Here is a 14,350-nt window from a genome sequence, read left to right on the forward strand (position 1 = left end):
TGCTCCAACCGTTGAGTCAGTGCACCTTCAAGAGGCGCTTTGCGCTGATCTGCCCGGAAACTCGTGACGCTCACACAGCCTCTCAACAGGATTGGCTGAGAGGAGAAGCGGGAACAAATAGCTTAAAAAGAGCGTTTCGGGAGAAGAGTAGGGATCCTGCTTCGATGGGAGTGCGGATTTGACTCTAGACAATCGCTACTGAGAGAGGCTTGGTGGTGCAGATCCATAACCTTTGCTTATGGGAGCTGGTGGCAAGAGAAATATATATGAGTGCAAGGTCATCCCTCGATACTTGGGCTGTTGGTGGGGACAGATAGTAAAGTCAGCTATGCCACTCTAAGCCGTTTAGACGGACTTTTCCATAAGTTACCGGCTTTTAGACTATGTAGAGTAGTGGGGCTCTTTACAGGAAACCCTGCAGTCACTTGATACAGCAAAGCAGGGCTGCTCACAAAGTCGGGATGGAGGGGATGGTGGAAGTGCCTCACTCTACTCTCCTATCTCAAACTCAGCTCAGAGTTCCTGAGATAGTTCTGAGAAGCCCTGAGAGCCACATTCTGAAGTCCCCTGATGAAGATAAGGGAGGATGTACCTTAGGTTAGTGGATGGAAGTGTTCTGATTTGCTTTCTTGGGGAAAAGTAATGCCAGGGAGGATTGGCTAGGGTGGCCCATGCCCGGAAGCCAGTTGGATGGGATGGACATCTAAGGATCTAGAGAAGAACTTACAGATGTCAGTAATTCAGAATAGTGAGGGGTGGGGGTGGGGTTGGAAGATGACGGTAGGTATCGAGAAAGAGAAAGCTCTAAGCTGTTCTCACCACCATGCCCCCACTCCCCCCCCCCATCATGGACTCTAACCCCTCGAAACCATAAGGCAAATTAAATGGTTTTATTTTTGTTTGTTTGTTTTTAAGACAGGGTTTCTTTGTGTAACAGTCTTGGCTGTCCTAGAACTGCTTTGTAGACCAGGCTGGCCTTGAGCTAACAGAGAAATCCACTTGCCTCTGTCTCCTGAGTTCTAGTACCAAAAGCCTGCACCACCACGCCCATTGGAGTGTTTTCTAAATTGCTTTGGTCATCACATTTTGTCACAGCAATAGAAAAGTAACCAATACAGCCAGAAAGCAGCTTTAACTTATGAGCTATGTCTCCATCCCTGGGCATCCTTTTAAATGACCTAAAGACCATGTAACATTGTTTCGTGTGTATTGTCTGATTCTCTGTTGTCAAACACTGATGCTGTTACATGATATAAAGAAGACACCAGGATGACAACAGCAAGCCTTGGCTCTACACAGCAGTGAGTCAAACTTGGCTGACCCCACAGGAGATTCACTGGCTGGTTCACTCGGGCTTAGCTTTCAGGCTCTTTGAGAAAAAGAGCCCTCCCCCATTTTTTGGAAACGGATCTTATGTGCACTGTAGCCAATAATGAAACATAACAAAATTAAACTTCCACTTCTCCTGCCTTCACCTCCCAAGTGATGAGATTACAGGCTTGCACGACCACACCTAGCTTTATGTGGTGCTAGGGATGGAACTCAGGGCTCCATGCCTGCTAGACAAGCTGGCTGCCAACCCGGTTATATCCCCAGTCCAGAGCAAAGAAGGCTTACAGATACAACACACTAGCTTAGAAAACATCTGGCAAGCACTCTGATGGCAGAACCCAAGCAAAGCTGTAAACACTACAAGTCATTTTTTCCTTCCAAAAGAGCCTTTCCAAACTCCATAAGCACCTCTTGGCCAATCCTTGTCACTGTAGCCCCAGAAGCAAATTAAAGAATGGAAGTTCCTTGTGGTGTTACAGGCTAGGAAGCTGATCTCCTAGGACCTAATTCTAGGTCTTTATACCAGCTTCTGCCCCTTCCACCAGCAGACTCTATACTCTAGACTGTTCGCCTGTTAGACTATGTATGTAAAGATTGTGATCACAGAAGAGTTTTTGTTTTATGCTTGGTGATTCAATGGCACTGATTTGACTCTTATCCTGTACCACTCAGTGGTCACACCCACCACTCAGAAGTCATTCATTTGTTTGTTTGGTTGTTTTTTCGAGACAGGGTTTCTCTGTGTAGCCATGGCTGTCCTGGAATTTACTCTGTAGACCAGTCTGGCCCTGAACTCACAGATATCTGACTGCCTCTGCCTCATGAGTGCTGGGATTAAAGGCATTTGCCACCACCACCTGGCTCAGAAGTCTTTATTGATCCTGTCATCCATTAAGAGGTTTCTATCTCTCTGTGGTATTTGTGGATACTTTTATGTTTCTAATATTTAAAATTCTGTATCTATGTGCATGTGTGTTTCTGAACATAAATGTGGTGCCTAACAAGGGCAGAAGAGGCTGGAGGGGAAATTTTTTTTATATTGTCTTTTTAAAGTAGCACATCAGGGGTGGGTACAAGATGCTCAGGACCTTTCTGTCTTTAGTACAGCACCTGTTTTTGTCCTGCCAGCTAAGTCTTTCTTCTCTGCCTAGCCAGTGCCCGTGGCCTGCCTCCACCACCACATCCATGTGGCAGATGTGTCCTTCAGCTGCCTGGATGCTCCAGCTGAAAGAGGTTGGGTGCAGCAGTGCCAGCATCTCCTAAAATACTTTCCACCGTGACCAAATTACCCATGTTGCTTTTCCTGAAATTCTCTAGGGGCGTTCTATACTGAGGAAGATCCTTTGCTGGTCTGCTCTAGGCAAAGCACTGTGGTATCTTGTTTTATTTTGTAGACTCCAAAAGAGCACCATTAGGCCCACCAAACAGCTAACCGAGGAACCACAGGGGCCCATGCTGGAACTTGTCCCTTTGGGTTTATTTTTTTTAGAAGTAAGGTATTACTGTAGAGCTCAGGCTGGTCTGTAACTTGAATTCCTAACCTGCCACTTTCCCACTGTTGTGGTTTTCTGCAGTACCAGGACACCTGGTGGTTTACATTTAAACACAGTTCTGGAGTAAAGGTCAAGCTGTCAGAGATACTTGAAATAAGTTCTCAGAGGAGCCTGATTCTCCACTGCTCCTAGCTCTTCTTGGAAAGCTAATGCAGTCATAAAGGGTTGAAATGGACAGTACTCTCTACCTTTCCCATGCAGGCATGAGAGGGACCATGATTCAGTGACTAACCATTTTAGTGGCCTATTCCAAGGCTGACAGGTAATAAGCTTTTAGGAAGAAGAGAGAGTATCTGAGATGGCCCAAAGGCAGGAGCTGCAGCACAATTTATTACTAGAGAGAAAGGTATGAAGAGAGATGGGAGTAGTGGAATACAGGCCTTTAATCACAGCACTTGGAAGGTAGATCTCTGGGACTTAAAAGAGACCAGCCTGGTCTACATAGGGAATCCCAAGCCAGCCAAGGCTATATAGTGATATCCTATCTCAAAATAACAATAACAAAAAAGATATGAAGAGGTACAGATTAAAACTAACTTCTAAAAAATGACAGAGGACTGCCATAGATAGGAGCTGCTAGTAATGTGTGTGTGTATACGACCATATATATATATATATATATATATATATATATATATATATATGTGTGTGTGTATACACACATATATGTATATATATACATATGCATATATATATGTATATTGGTTGTGAATAAAAACATAAAGTGAAGGATTTTTATTATAAAAAAGTCTCTGCCAGTCTACTTAAAATGTGGTCTATTAAGCCAGGTAGTGTTAGCACATGTCTTTAATCCCAGCACTTGGGAGGCAGAAGCAGGTGGATTTCTGTGAGTTAGAACCCAGCCTGGTCTACAGACCTAGTTCGAGGAAGTCCAGGGCTACACAAAGAAACCCTGTCTCGAAAAACCAAAAAAGAAATACAGAATCTCAGACACTGCCCCTGCTTCATTGAATCTTAAAACACATTTTTAACAAAAAGCTCAGATTTCTTTTGATATAGGGTCTCCTGTAGAATCAGCTGATGGTGTAGCTGAGAACCCCGAACTTCTGGCCCACCTGCCTCGTCTTGTGTGCTGGAATTTTGGCATGCACCACCATGCAGTTTATGCAGTCTGGGGTTCAAGCCCAGGGCAAGCACTCTATAACCTGAGCTACATCCCCCAACCCTAATCTGAGGATTTCTCGGTGCCTAGTCAAGTAGCACTGATTCTATACCGTGGGGAGGAAATACCACATTAACAGAGGGGTAGGTCTATAACATAGCTGAAGCCAGTGGTTTCTGAAAAGGTTCTCAACTTTTCAAAACTAAGTCCTATACAAACTGGATAAAACTTATTTCACTACCTGGAGTCCTCTCAACATGCAAAATCCCTTCACCTAAAAACGTCTTCTGCGGAATAAATTACCAGGCTTCCTGGTGAGGCACGGACAGGTTAGTGTGCTAAGTACTTGGGAGCTGGGCCAAGTCAAGCTTTCACCCATCTGGGTCCCATCAGGGGCCCGCCAAGTCCATGGAAGCGCTGAGCAATCAGTATAAGATACTGGGGTAGGTGGGTGTGAGGGCGTGGGGTGCTGGAAGTTGAAAGACTTATACCACTGGCCTACACCTTCAGGTCCTAAGATGGGCTCTTAAAGCAGCAGATACCTAATCGTTGTGATGGCCCTACGTGACCTTCGAACTCTGACCCCGCGCCTTTCTCAGCGCTTCCGCGTGCAGCTTCAGCTTCCGCTCCCGCTCCTCCGGGAAAAGGCGGTCCCAAAGGGCGGGGCTCTAAGACCGTCAGTTATGGGCGGTGCTTGTTTGAGGCGGGTCTCGCGAGGGCGGGATTTAAAGAGGCAATCTCGATTGGGCTGCCGAGCAGGGGAGGGGCCTGCCGAGGCCTGGGTTGGGCGGGGCTGAGAGTTCGTAACCGCCTCTGGGTAACTGGACTCCGGCGATCAAACCTCCGGAGGCCGGGAGAGGCCTGTGGGCTTGCAGCATATCCCGGATCTGGAATATCCCTGGCAGGAGCGGAGTCACAGGGTTTACGGATCCTAAAGCTGGGCTACGAAGAACTTGCGAACTTGGAATAGAAGATCCCGGAACCCGGTAATAAAATTGGAAAGTCCCGGATCGCGGAACGTAGCTCGCGGAGCGGACTCAACACGGCGACCGGAGGCCGGATCGCTGCACCGCGGGACGGGACAGAGTGATGTCGGGCCGTGGCGCGGGCGGGTTCCCGCTGCCCCCGCTGAGCCCCGGCGGCGGCGCTGTTGCCGCGGCCCTTGGTGCACCGCCTCCGCCTGCGGGACCCGGAATGCTGCCTAACCCGGCGCTCAGGGGCCCGGGGCCTTCTGGAGGCATGGGGGTACCGGGGGCCGCCGCCTTCCGTCCCATGGTCCCCGCGGGCCCCGCGGCGCAGTACCAGGTGAGGAAGGCAGGCGGGCGGCGCCGCGAGGGCGCTGGGTTGGTCTCCCTGGGGCCTCAGGTGAGGGCAGAAGGAGTCCCTGCACAGGCGGCCCAGGGGACACTGCAGGAGGAACTGTCGTGGGCTGGTGGCGGGCAGGCCAGAGTCCCTTGTTCAGAGGCTAGGGGTTGGAGGCAATGTTGGGGAAAGGATGAAAGCCCTCTGCGGTGGAGAATTTGAGCAGTTAGAAGAGTTCCGGGGCTTCTTGGCTCTGAGTAACTTAAGAGATGGAGGCTTCGTAGGATCTAGAGAATTGTGGACGATCAGGTTGAAAAATGTAAGGCAGGTCCCGGAGTAACCCGGGATGTGGTGAGGAAATTTTGGAAGAGGGTCGTTAGTGAGAAAACAGGGAACAGGGTTACTCTTTCTTTGGCCTCGGTCCCATTGCATCTCTGCCTTGGCTTTTTTTTTTTTTTTTTTTTTTTTTTTTTTTTCCTTTTCCTAGTTGGGAACTGGCAGAGGGTTAGTATGTCTGTGATGGCTCCCAGCTGCTCAAGTTGAGGAGAAAGGAAGCCTGGCTTCCTACGAAACGGGAGACTAAAGACGGGGGTGGGGGGGACCCCCAGATCTCTCCAGGATAGATTAGAGATAGAGGCGTCCAGGTCTAAAGAAAGCCCAATCCCATTAACAGACCATTCTAGATATCCTCTGTACTGGGCTTTCTTCTTGATGTCAGTGTCTAGTAGTTAAGTTTGGAGGAGCAGGGAGGCTTCATGAGTCCTGCCGGTGTTGGGCTGCACTGGGTACTGCCCTAACCCTCTGTCTTGGAAGAGAGTAGTCTTAGTTTGCAGCATCAAAAGGCCGTTGACAAGCAGAGACAAGATCCTGTGGTCAGTGCGTTGGGAACTCACTCAGCCCAATTCTGCATGTGAGGCTCCTGGTTCTCCAGTGCTCTGGTCTAAGTTGCTCCAGAATGTTTGTGAAGTTTGTTTTGCTTTTTCATTTTGGTGCTGAGCATGGAACCCAGGCAGGGCTTTGCACGTGGCAGACAATTGCTTTATCAGTGAGTTGCACCTCCTTTCCCAGAGTGCCTGGGGAGTGTGTCCATCCTTTTCCCACATCCTTGTCACTTTTGTTACTTGCTTTTTGATACAGGGTCTCATGTCGTCCAGACTGTCTGTGTAGCCAAAGCCGTCCTTGAGCTCTTTCTGTCTCTCAAGTGCTGGCATTACAGTCACACACTACCACACCCAACGTCTCTTTTACTTAAACCCCAGGTTTCTGTCAAGGCCATATGTGCCACAGCCAAAGGCAGTGGCTTATTTCAAAGGTCCGAAAGTGTGCATGGAAGCTTACTCTGTCCTCTGCTGGTGTCTCTGGGCAGAAGTCAGAAATAGATCTTCATGGAACTTGTGTATGTCACCCAGGAATCAAATTTCTAAGGAGATACCTAACTGGGGGTTTGGGTGGGGATAAGTGATTCCCTTCATTCCTCCTCCTATCTCAAAACAAAATGAGTTTGGGTATGAACAGAGATAGACTTGGTTCCAAGGATACTAGCTGGAATTTATCTTTCCCTTGTTGCTTTCTTTGGAGATCCATGGGCCTAGTGTATCACTAATTGGTCCTACATCATTTATTCTAGACCCTAGTCCTGCTTTCGTAGAACTGATCTGGATGTTTCCTACAGACACTGGGGATATCTGTTTGGGTGGTTGGTTTCCCGAGTCTCTCTGTATAGTCGTAGCTGTCCTGTAACTCACTATGTAGACCCGTTTCCTTGGCATGCAGCTGACAGAGAACATGCCCTTGGGAAAGCCCCTGTTGAAGATGGGAAGATGGATTCCTGCATATTTTGTAGAGAGTTCCTAGGGCCTATGCTGAGACCAGGCTGGCCAGCCGAATAGCTGTGGCTACTAGTTATGAGAAAGGAGATGGCCTTGAATCTGGGCATCCCATACCAACCATGTTACCTCTTCTTCCTCCTCTTCCTCCAGAGAAGGGCAGGGAAAGGAGGGGAGGAGAGCCCAGGTGACACTGGTTGGGTTTGAAGGAGGTGCTGCTGCCTCTTTCCATGTCCCAGTGTCCTGCTTCCAGAAAGGCTGTGAGTCTGAGGACAAAGGGGTGCCTTCTGGTTAGAGCTCGTGTGTGTGTGTGTGTGTGTGTGTGTGTGTGTGTGTGTGTGTGTGTGTGTGTGTGTGTAGGGGGAGCAGGAAGAGTGAGGATTTGTGTGCTCACAGTGAGCATATTGTGGAGCCTGCTGAAGTAAACTGACAGCCCACCTTCCTCTAGAGGGTTTTTCTAGTTTTGGAGTACAGTCAGCTTGAAGGGCTTAACATACCATGATCAAAAACAAAACAAAAAACCTAGTGTGCATTATTGCTGGGTTCACACAGCTCAGAGTTTAAAATGCCTTCTGTTCATAGGGTCAGGGTCTGTCCTCCAAATGAGGCTCTTAGGTTCAAGCAGCTATCAGGAGGATTAGGGCCACAGACTTTAGGGCAGAGCAGAACATGCTTACTTGAACCCTAGATTCTTAACCCAGAGATGGCAGAGTCAGGCCTAGCCTAATTCTCTTGTCTTCTTGGTGGTTAGTAATCAAGCTTAGAATGTGGGGTGGTGCTTGACCTAGTGGAAGTTACCGCATTCTGGTATCCTGGGGACTTAAACAGGCCTACCTACTACCCCCATGGTGGGACTGGCTGGCAGAGAGGCAGAGAATCTGTGGCGGTGACTTTGTTTTGTTTTTAAGTAGGAGTAACTAGCTCTTCAAAGCCCAGGTGTAGAGGTTGACAAGAGGGAACTAGGACTCAGATTGTGAGCAGCCTTCCCCTGAGGCTGTGGGTGAGCTAGGGCCCTGGAGCCTGAGCCCCAGAAGTCTGGAGCAGATGTCTGGGTGGGGCCTGTTCCAGGCCTGCCTGGGCTGCCTTGCCTTGGGATTTCCTGGAGGGCTCAGCAGAACTACAGGCTTTATGAACCTCAGTGGAGAGCTTTTGGGGGACCAAAGCACCTCAGGTTATCACCTGCAGTTACTCTAGGAAAACCTCAAGTCTGGGGTGATGATGGGGGACTTTTAGCTGTGGCCACCTGAGGTTTTTCTTTTGTTCCCCTCCCCCCTTCTATAATCTCTGCCTCTGGCTTATTAGGGCAGAGAAACAGGCTGTCTTCTGCCTTTCAACAGCTTTGATGAATTTCTTCCTGATGAGGAGAGACTTGTGGCAGGACTCCCAAGGTCCCAGGGTCTCCCACTTTTAACTCCTCAGTTGCCACTGTCACCCTGCTCTGCTGCTGTCCCCTGTCCCTTGTCTCTGGGTCATGTTTCTTTCCTTCCCTCTCTGCTACTGGTCATGAGTCTGACTCCTTAGTGCTGGATAAAGAAATTGCAGAGACTCATCTCCAGGATGCTTGGGTGTGGGGTTGTGGGGGTGGTCCTTTAACTTAGTCTGAATCTCTATCCAGGCTGGCCTGGTTGTCTGGTTGTACTGATTGATTGCATAACCTGGGCCCTGGGGCCAGCCCTGTGAAGCTGCCAGGGACAGTGTGTGCAAGGCAGAGCTGCCAAACAGGCCTTTCAGGCAGCAGCCATGTGGATGGAGTCGGGAGGTGGAAGGCTCCCAGAAATGTTGGAAAACTGGGCCTTGGAAGTCAAGAAGCTACTTGTGTCACCCAGACTGTTGTTGACTCTGTATTCTTGCATCCCTGAACAATCTTATTCTGCAGCTTGGGATGGCTAGGGTTAAGTTGAACCACCAGCAGCCTGGCTGCCAGGTGGTGCCGAGACCATGGGCAGAGTCCAGATGTTTGCTGTTCTCATTCCCATAGGCCACCCAAGGACCATAATTTCCTTTTTGAGGGTCTTTTTGACTTAGAGATAGGGGCATGGCAATAGGGGAGAGAGAGAGGGAGGGAGGTAGGAGGAGGGGAAGAGGGAGAAAGGGCAAGGGGAAGGGTGAGGGGGATGGGACAGGTCCGCGGTGTGTTAGGGGCCATATGGTGACCAGATGGTGTCTATATTCTCCTGAGGCCATCCCCCAAGTTGAGACATGGCCAAGCCATCCTTATTGTACTTGCTCACTTGGGGTGCTACTGCCTCATGGGCTTGCCGTCCCTACTGCCTTCTTCCCATCGTGCCACCAGGCATCAGACTTTTTATATCCTCCTGGACTCCCCTGGGTTGCTATGCATTGCCCCTGGTCTCCCGAGTAATGTTTTTCCTTCAGTATGGGGAAAGGAAAAAGGGGTGTCTAAGTGGGCTAAGAAGGGGTGTCTAAGGACTCTATAAATACCTTGAAGCTGGCTGATGCCAGAGTGCAGGACATAGCATATTGGAGCTGGAAAGGTGTTGATAAGTCCTTAAAAATTCCCCAGGCCCTTCCTTCTGCACGAGGTACTCTCCTCCCACCCATGGACTCTGGCTGCCTCATTTGTTGGCACGGCTGCCAGGGCGGTTGCAGGGGCGGGGCAGGTGTGGTTTACACACTGGGCTCAGGCGCCTGTTCCCCTTTGTTCCTGGTCTCCCCATGCGAGTGAGAGAGATGGAGGGTATGGGCTATGGACCTCGTAGGGCTCTGCCACTGACCTGTGCCCCTCCATTGTTCCACTTTCCCCAGCGACCTGGCATGTCACCAGGAAGCAGGATGCCTATGGCTGGCTTGCAGGTGGGACCTCCAGCCGGTTCCCCATTTGGCACAGCTGCTCCGCTTCGACCTGGCATGCCACCTACCATGATGGATCCATTCCGAAAACGCCTGCTTGTGCCTCAGGCCCAGCCCCCGATGCCTGCCCAGCGCCGAGGGTAAGACTATTTCTCATACCTTGCCTATCTTGTCTCTGGTGGTAAGTTTCCCTCTACCTTGACCCCAAGAAGATTCTTGGCAATTTGGGAGAGGGTTTTGAAGATAGTGAATTCAGACTGTTAACCTCTTAAATGGGTTTCTGTTTTCCTACTAGGTTAAAGAGGAGGAAGATGGCAGATAAGGTTCTACCTCAGCGGGTGAGTGTGTTAGGAGGCCTGCCCAGATCTGGCTGGCCAGGGTGGGAGTCCTGGAGTGGGGAAGGAGGGGAGGGTGATAGAACTAGAGCTGGTAAAGCAAGTCATCGGGTTTCTCAACCTGCAGATCCGCGAGCTTGTCCCAGAGTCTCAGGCATACATGGATCTTTTAGCTTTCGAGAGGAAGCTGGACCAGACCATTGCTCGCAAGCGGATGGAGATCCAAGAGGCCATCAAGAAGCCTCTGACGGTATATACTACCCCAAGTTCTCCCAAACTGTTTTTCCTTCCTGGCCTTGTTTTCCAGGAATGAGCTTGGGCTGGAGCAGTTCTTCTCACACAGGGAGCCATCCACTAGGAGAGCACACACTTCATTTAGCACACTTTGAAATAGTGTCTTGCTACATATGGCTACTCACTCAGTCCTCCTGCCTCTTTCTTCCTCTTCAGCAAAAGCGAAAACTTCGGATCTATATTTCCAATACATTCAGCCCCAGCAAGGCAGATGGAGATAATGCAGGAACTGCAGGGACCCCTGGGGGAACCCCAGCAGCAGACAAGGTGGCCTCCTGGGAGCTTCGAGTAGAGGGAAAACTTCTGGATGATGTGAGTTGAGAAAAGGTGTTGGGAGGGGAGAAGGCGTTTGTGAACTTGAACTATGGACAGATATGAACATTCTTTAAGAAGTCCTAGCTTGCCGGGCGGTGGTGGCGCATGCCTTTAATCCCAGCACTTGGGAGGCAGAAGCAGGCGGATTTCTGAGTTCGAGGCCAGCCTGGTCTACAGAGTGAGTTCCAGAACAGCCAGGGCTACACAGAGAAACCCTGTCTCATAAAACCAAAAAAAAAAAAAAAAAAAAAAAAAAAAAAAAGTCCTAGCTTAGGGAAAGGGTTAGAATGGTGGTGGGGTTGTCGTCACTATGCTGGGAATCAAACCCAGAAGTCACACTTACTAGGCCAGAGTGAAAATCTGTAGTTACTACAAGTTTCCTGTAGATGGCAATCAGGTGTCTTGGATTCACACTGGTTGGCAGTGGGGATCATGCAGAGCTCTTTTTCTGCCATTTTGCCCAAACTTTGAAAGCTAATTCAGGGCCCAAAACTGGACCTTGAGCTTCCTGCTTTAATTGTTTCTTCTGATTAATAAATCCAGCAGCACACCCATCTTACATAGCTCTTTTTACTTCCAGCCTAGCAAACAGAAGAGGAAGTTCTCATCATTCTTTAAGAGCCTTGTTATTGAGTTGGACAAGGAACTGTATGGGCCTGACAACCATCTGGTGGAGGTAAGAGTGGTTCTGGAGCCTGGGAGGGACTGGCTTCCAGGGAACACAGAGCGTAACATCAGTGTGCTGGTGGAGTGCTGTAGCTTGTCTGCTAGTGATGGACTCTGCTACTCTCTTGCCTGACAGTGGCATCGGATGCCCACCACACAGGAGACAGATGGCTTTCAGGTGAAACGGCCAGGAGATCTCAATGTCAAGTGCACTCTTCTGCTCATGCTGGATCATCAGGTGACAGTCGCCCAGGGTCACAAATGGAGCCACAGGTTTCATGCAAGGAAGGGGTGCATGGTTCTCTAACTCAGCAGTTCTCAATCTGTGGTTCATGACCTTTTGGCGTGTGGTGGCAAGTGACCATTCACAGGGATCACCTAAGACCGTTATGATTCATAACACTAGCAAAACTACAGTTATGAAGTAGTAAGGAGAATGATTTTATGGTTGGGGGGGGGGGTCACAATATGAGCTGTATTAAAGGGTTCCTGCAATAGGAAGATTGAGAACCACTATTCTAACCCCATCAGTATTGTTTCTGCACAAGAACCTTTCTTGACTCCTTCTGTCCATTCCCAGCCTCCTCAGTATAAACTGGACCCCCGCCTGGCGAGGTTGCTGGGAGTGCACACACAGACAAGGGCTGCCATCATGCAGGCACTGTGGCTTTACATCAAACACAACCAGCTGCAGGACGGCCATGAGCGAGAGTACATCAACTGCAATCGTTACTTCCGCCAGGTCAGCTGGAATTACCTGCTTCTTGATCTGTCAACCCTTGGGTCTTCTGTTCTGAAACCCTAGTGCTTGGTCTTCTTTGACTGCTGTCTACTAGCCCTGGAATAGTCAACTTCTCAGGCCCTCAGGCATCACCGTGCCTTTGATGCTCTTTCCAGATCTTCAGTTGTGGCCGACTCCGTTTCTCCGAGATTCCCATGAAGCTGGCTGGATTGCTGCAGCATCCAGACCCCATTGTTATTAATCATGTCATTAGGTAAATAGAAGGAAGAGAAATGAGAGGGCTCTTGGAAAACAGAACTTACCCCAAAACCTTACTCCTAGGATAGGCTTGTTGGTTGGGACGTTCATAGCTTTGTTTCCCCATGCTTTCCCATGCTGCCTGCAGTGTGGACCCGAATGACCAAAAGAAGACAGCCTGCTATGACATTGATGTAGAGGTTGATGACCCACTGAAGGCCCAGATGAGCAACTTCCTGGCCTCTACCACCAACCAGCAGGAGATTGCCTCTCTTGATGTCAAGGTGAGGCCTCTGGGGCTAGAGTGAGTTGGTCTGTCACCCAGCACCGACAGGACCTCAGAGCCCAGGGCTGTAGCACATCTGACACGAGCACTCCTTCTGCAGATCCATGAGACCATTGAGTCCATCAACCAGCTAAAGACCCAGAGGGATTTCATGCTCAGCTTTAGCACTGAGCCCCAGGACTTCATCCAGGAATGGCTCCGTTCCCAACGCAGAGACCTCAAGGTACACTTCTCCTCTTTGAACGGAATCCACATAACCTAATGGGTGAATTTTTTTTTCCTACCCCATGTCCCAGAGTAGACTGACAGGCAGGGGTGGGGTCTTTGCCACACCTTACCCCTTCTCTTCACAGATCATCACAGATGTGATTGGGAACCCTGAGGAGGAGAGACGAGCCGCCTTCTACCACCAGCCCTGGGCTCAGGAAGCGGTTGGGAGGCACATCTTTGCCAAGGTGAGGCTTTGTCATTTTGGCCTCCTTCTCTTGAGAAGCTCGAGTCTGAGGCATGCTTTGTCTTCTTCAGGTGCAGCAGCGAAGGCAGGAACTGGAACAGGTGCTGGGAATTCGCCTGACCTAACTGCTCAGGGACTGCCGCTGCCATCCTTCCTTCCCTGCCCTGGAACCTAACAGGAGACTGTCCTCTTGGTTCTGGCTGGGGCTGCAGACACGTAGGACGGAGTGAGGTGTGTTTCCTGTCACCCTCCACTCCCAGCTGTAGTTTCATAAATGTAGTTTTAGATCCCTCACTGCTTGGTCCCCAAAGCCTTATTACTTACCTTTTAGCACTGGCTTTAATTGGGTTCGCAATGTGCCGCCTCAGCCCCCGGCAGGCAGGCCAAGCAGCACTGCTGGAGGTCGTGCTTTAACTTTGTAACAGACATTTCCGAACCAAAGGCTGCTGGGTTTGCACGTTTACAGGCTCCACCCTAGAGCCAGTGTCAGAGCTGGTTTTGGGGAGCTGGGCAAGGAAGAGGAGGCCCAGCCCAGACTCTTCCTGGCCTTTCTCAACCAAAGTTCTTTGCCATTCCTCCAAGCCCAGCCTTGCTGCTGGTTTGTCCTTCTCTTTGGGTATTTGCACTATTTGGGGAGCAGGTTTTTCTACGTGGGAGCCACTTTTTTTGTACAGAGGTAACTGGGGTTTTTCAGGGAGCCCACTTGGTGCCTCCTTCCTTATTTTTCTTCTCTTAATCTATGCAAGCGGCTGCAGCCGTCATCATCTCCTGGGATGCCATGGGGCTGCCCACCCATAGCTGCTTGGGCAGGGAGAAGTGGAATCTCCCAGAGGGTGGGAATGTGCCAGTTCTCTAACCCAGCTAAATAAAGTAGGGATGTGTGTGTGTGTTTGTGTGTGTGTGCTCGTGCGTGTGTGTGTGTGCTGCAGGGGAAGGGGAAAGCTGGAGGAATGTTGTTACCCTTTGCAGTTGGTCTTAATGAGGGTGGGCCTAAGGCTTAGCAAATGCCACTTCTGGCAAACTTGGAAAATTCCAAATAAATCTTTTTGTTTATTGGTGGTGCCCAGACCCGGT

The 14,350-nt window shown here is 49.9% G+C and overlaps 1 protein-coding gene across 1 annotated transcript; it reads left to right on the forward strand.

Moving 5' to 3' along the window:
- Nucleotides 1-4,720: 4,720 nt before the first annotated feature.
- Smarcd2 (SWI/SNF related BAF chromatin remodeling complex subunit D2) lies at nt 4,721-14,329 on the forward strand. The gene is made up of 13 exons (XM_034504314.2): nt 4,721-5,313; nt 9,903-10,087; nt 10,243-10,285; nt 10,410-10,532; nt 10,733-10,888; nt 11,472-11,567; nt 11,694-11,795; nt 12,138-12,299; nt 12,455-12,552; nt 12,685-12,820; nt 12,923-13,045; nt 13,176-13,277; nt 13,348-14,329. Exons 1-13 carry the CDS (start codon nt 5,098-5,100, stop codon nt 13,399-13,401), a joined length of 1,596 nt encoding a protein of 531 aa, XP_034360205.1. The 5' UTR covers nt 4,721-5,097; the 3' UTR covers nt 13,402-14,329.
- The last annotated feature ends 21 nt before the right edge of the window (nt 14,330-14,350 follow it).

The sequence above is a fragment of the Arvicanthis niloticus genome, chromosome 6, assembly GCF_011762505.2.
Source record: "Arvicanthis niloticus isolate mArvNil1 chromosome 6, mArvNil1.pat.X, whole genome shotgun sequence".
Classification (NCBI taxonomy): Eukaryota; Metazoa; Chordata; class Mammalia; order Rodentia; family Muridae; genus Arvicanthis; species Arvicanthis niloticus.

Bases quoted from the DNA above. Each gene is read 5' to 3' on its own strand.
- Smarcd2 (XM_034504314.2), top strand. From the start codon at position 5,098: ATGTCGGGCCGTGGCGCGGGCGGGTTCCCGCTGCCCCCGCTGAGCCCC. The intron at 11,568-11,693 runs GTAAGAGTGGTT...CTTGCCTGACAG, and splicing joins CTGACAACCATCTGGTGGAG to TGGCATCGGATGCCCACCAC. The intron at 12,300-12,454 runs GTCAGCTGGAAT...TGCTCTTTCCAG, and splicing joins GCAATCGTTACTTCCGCCAG to ATCTTCAGTTGTGGCCGACT.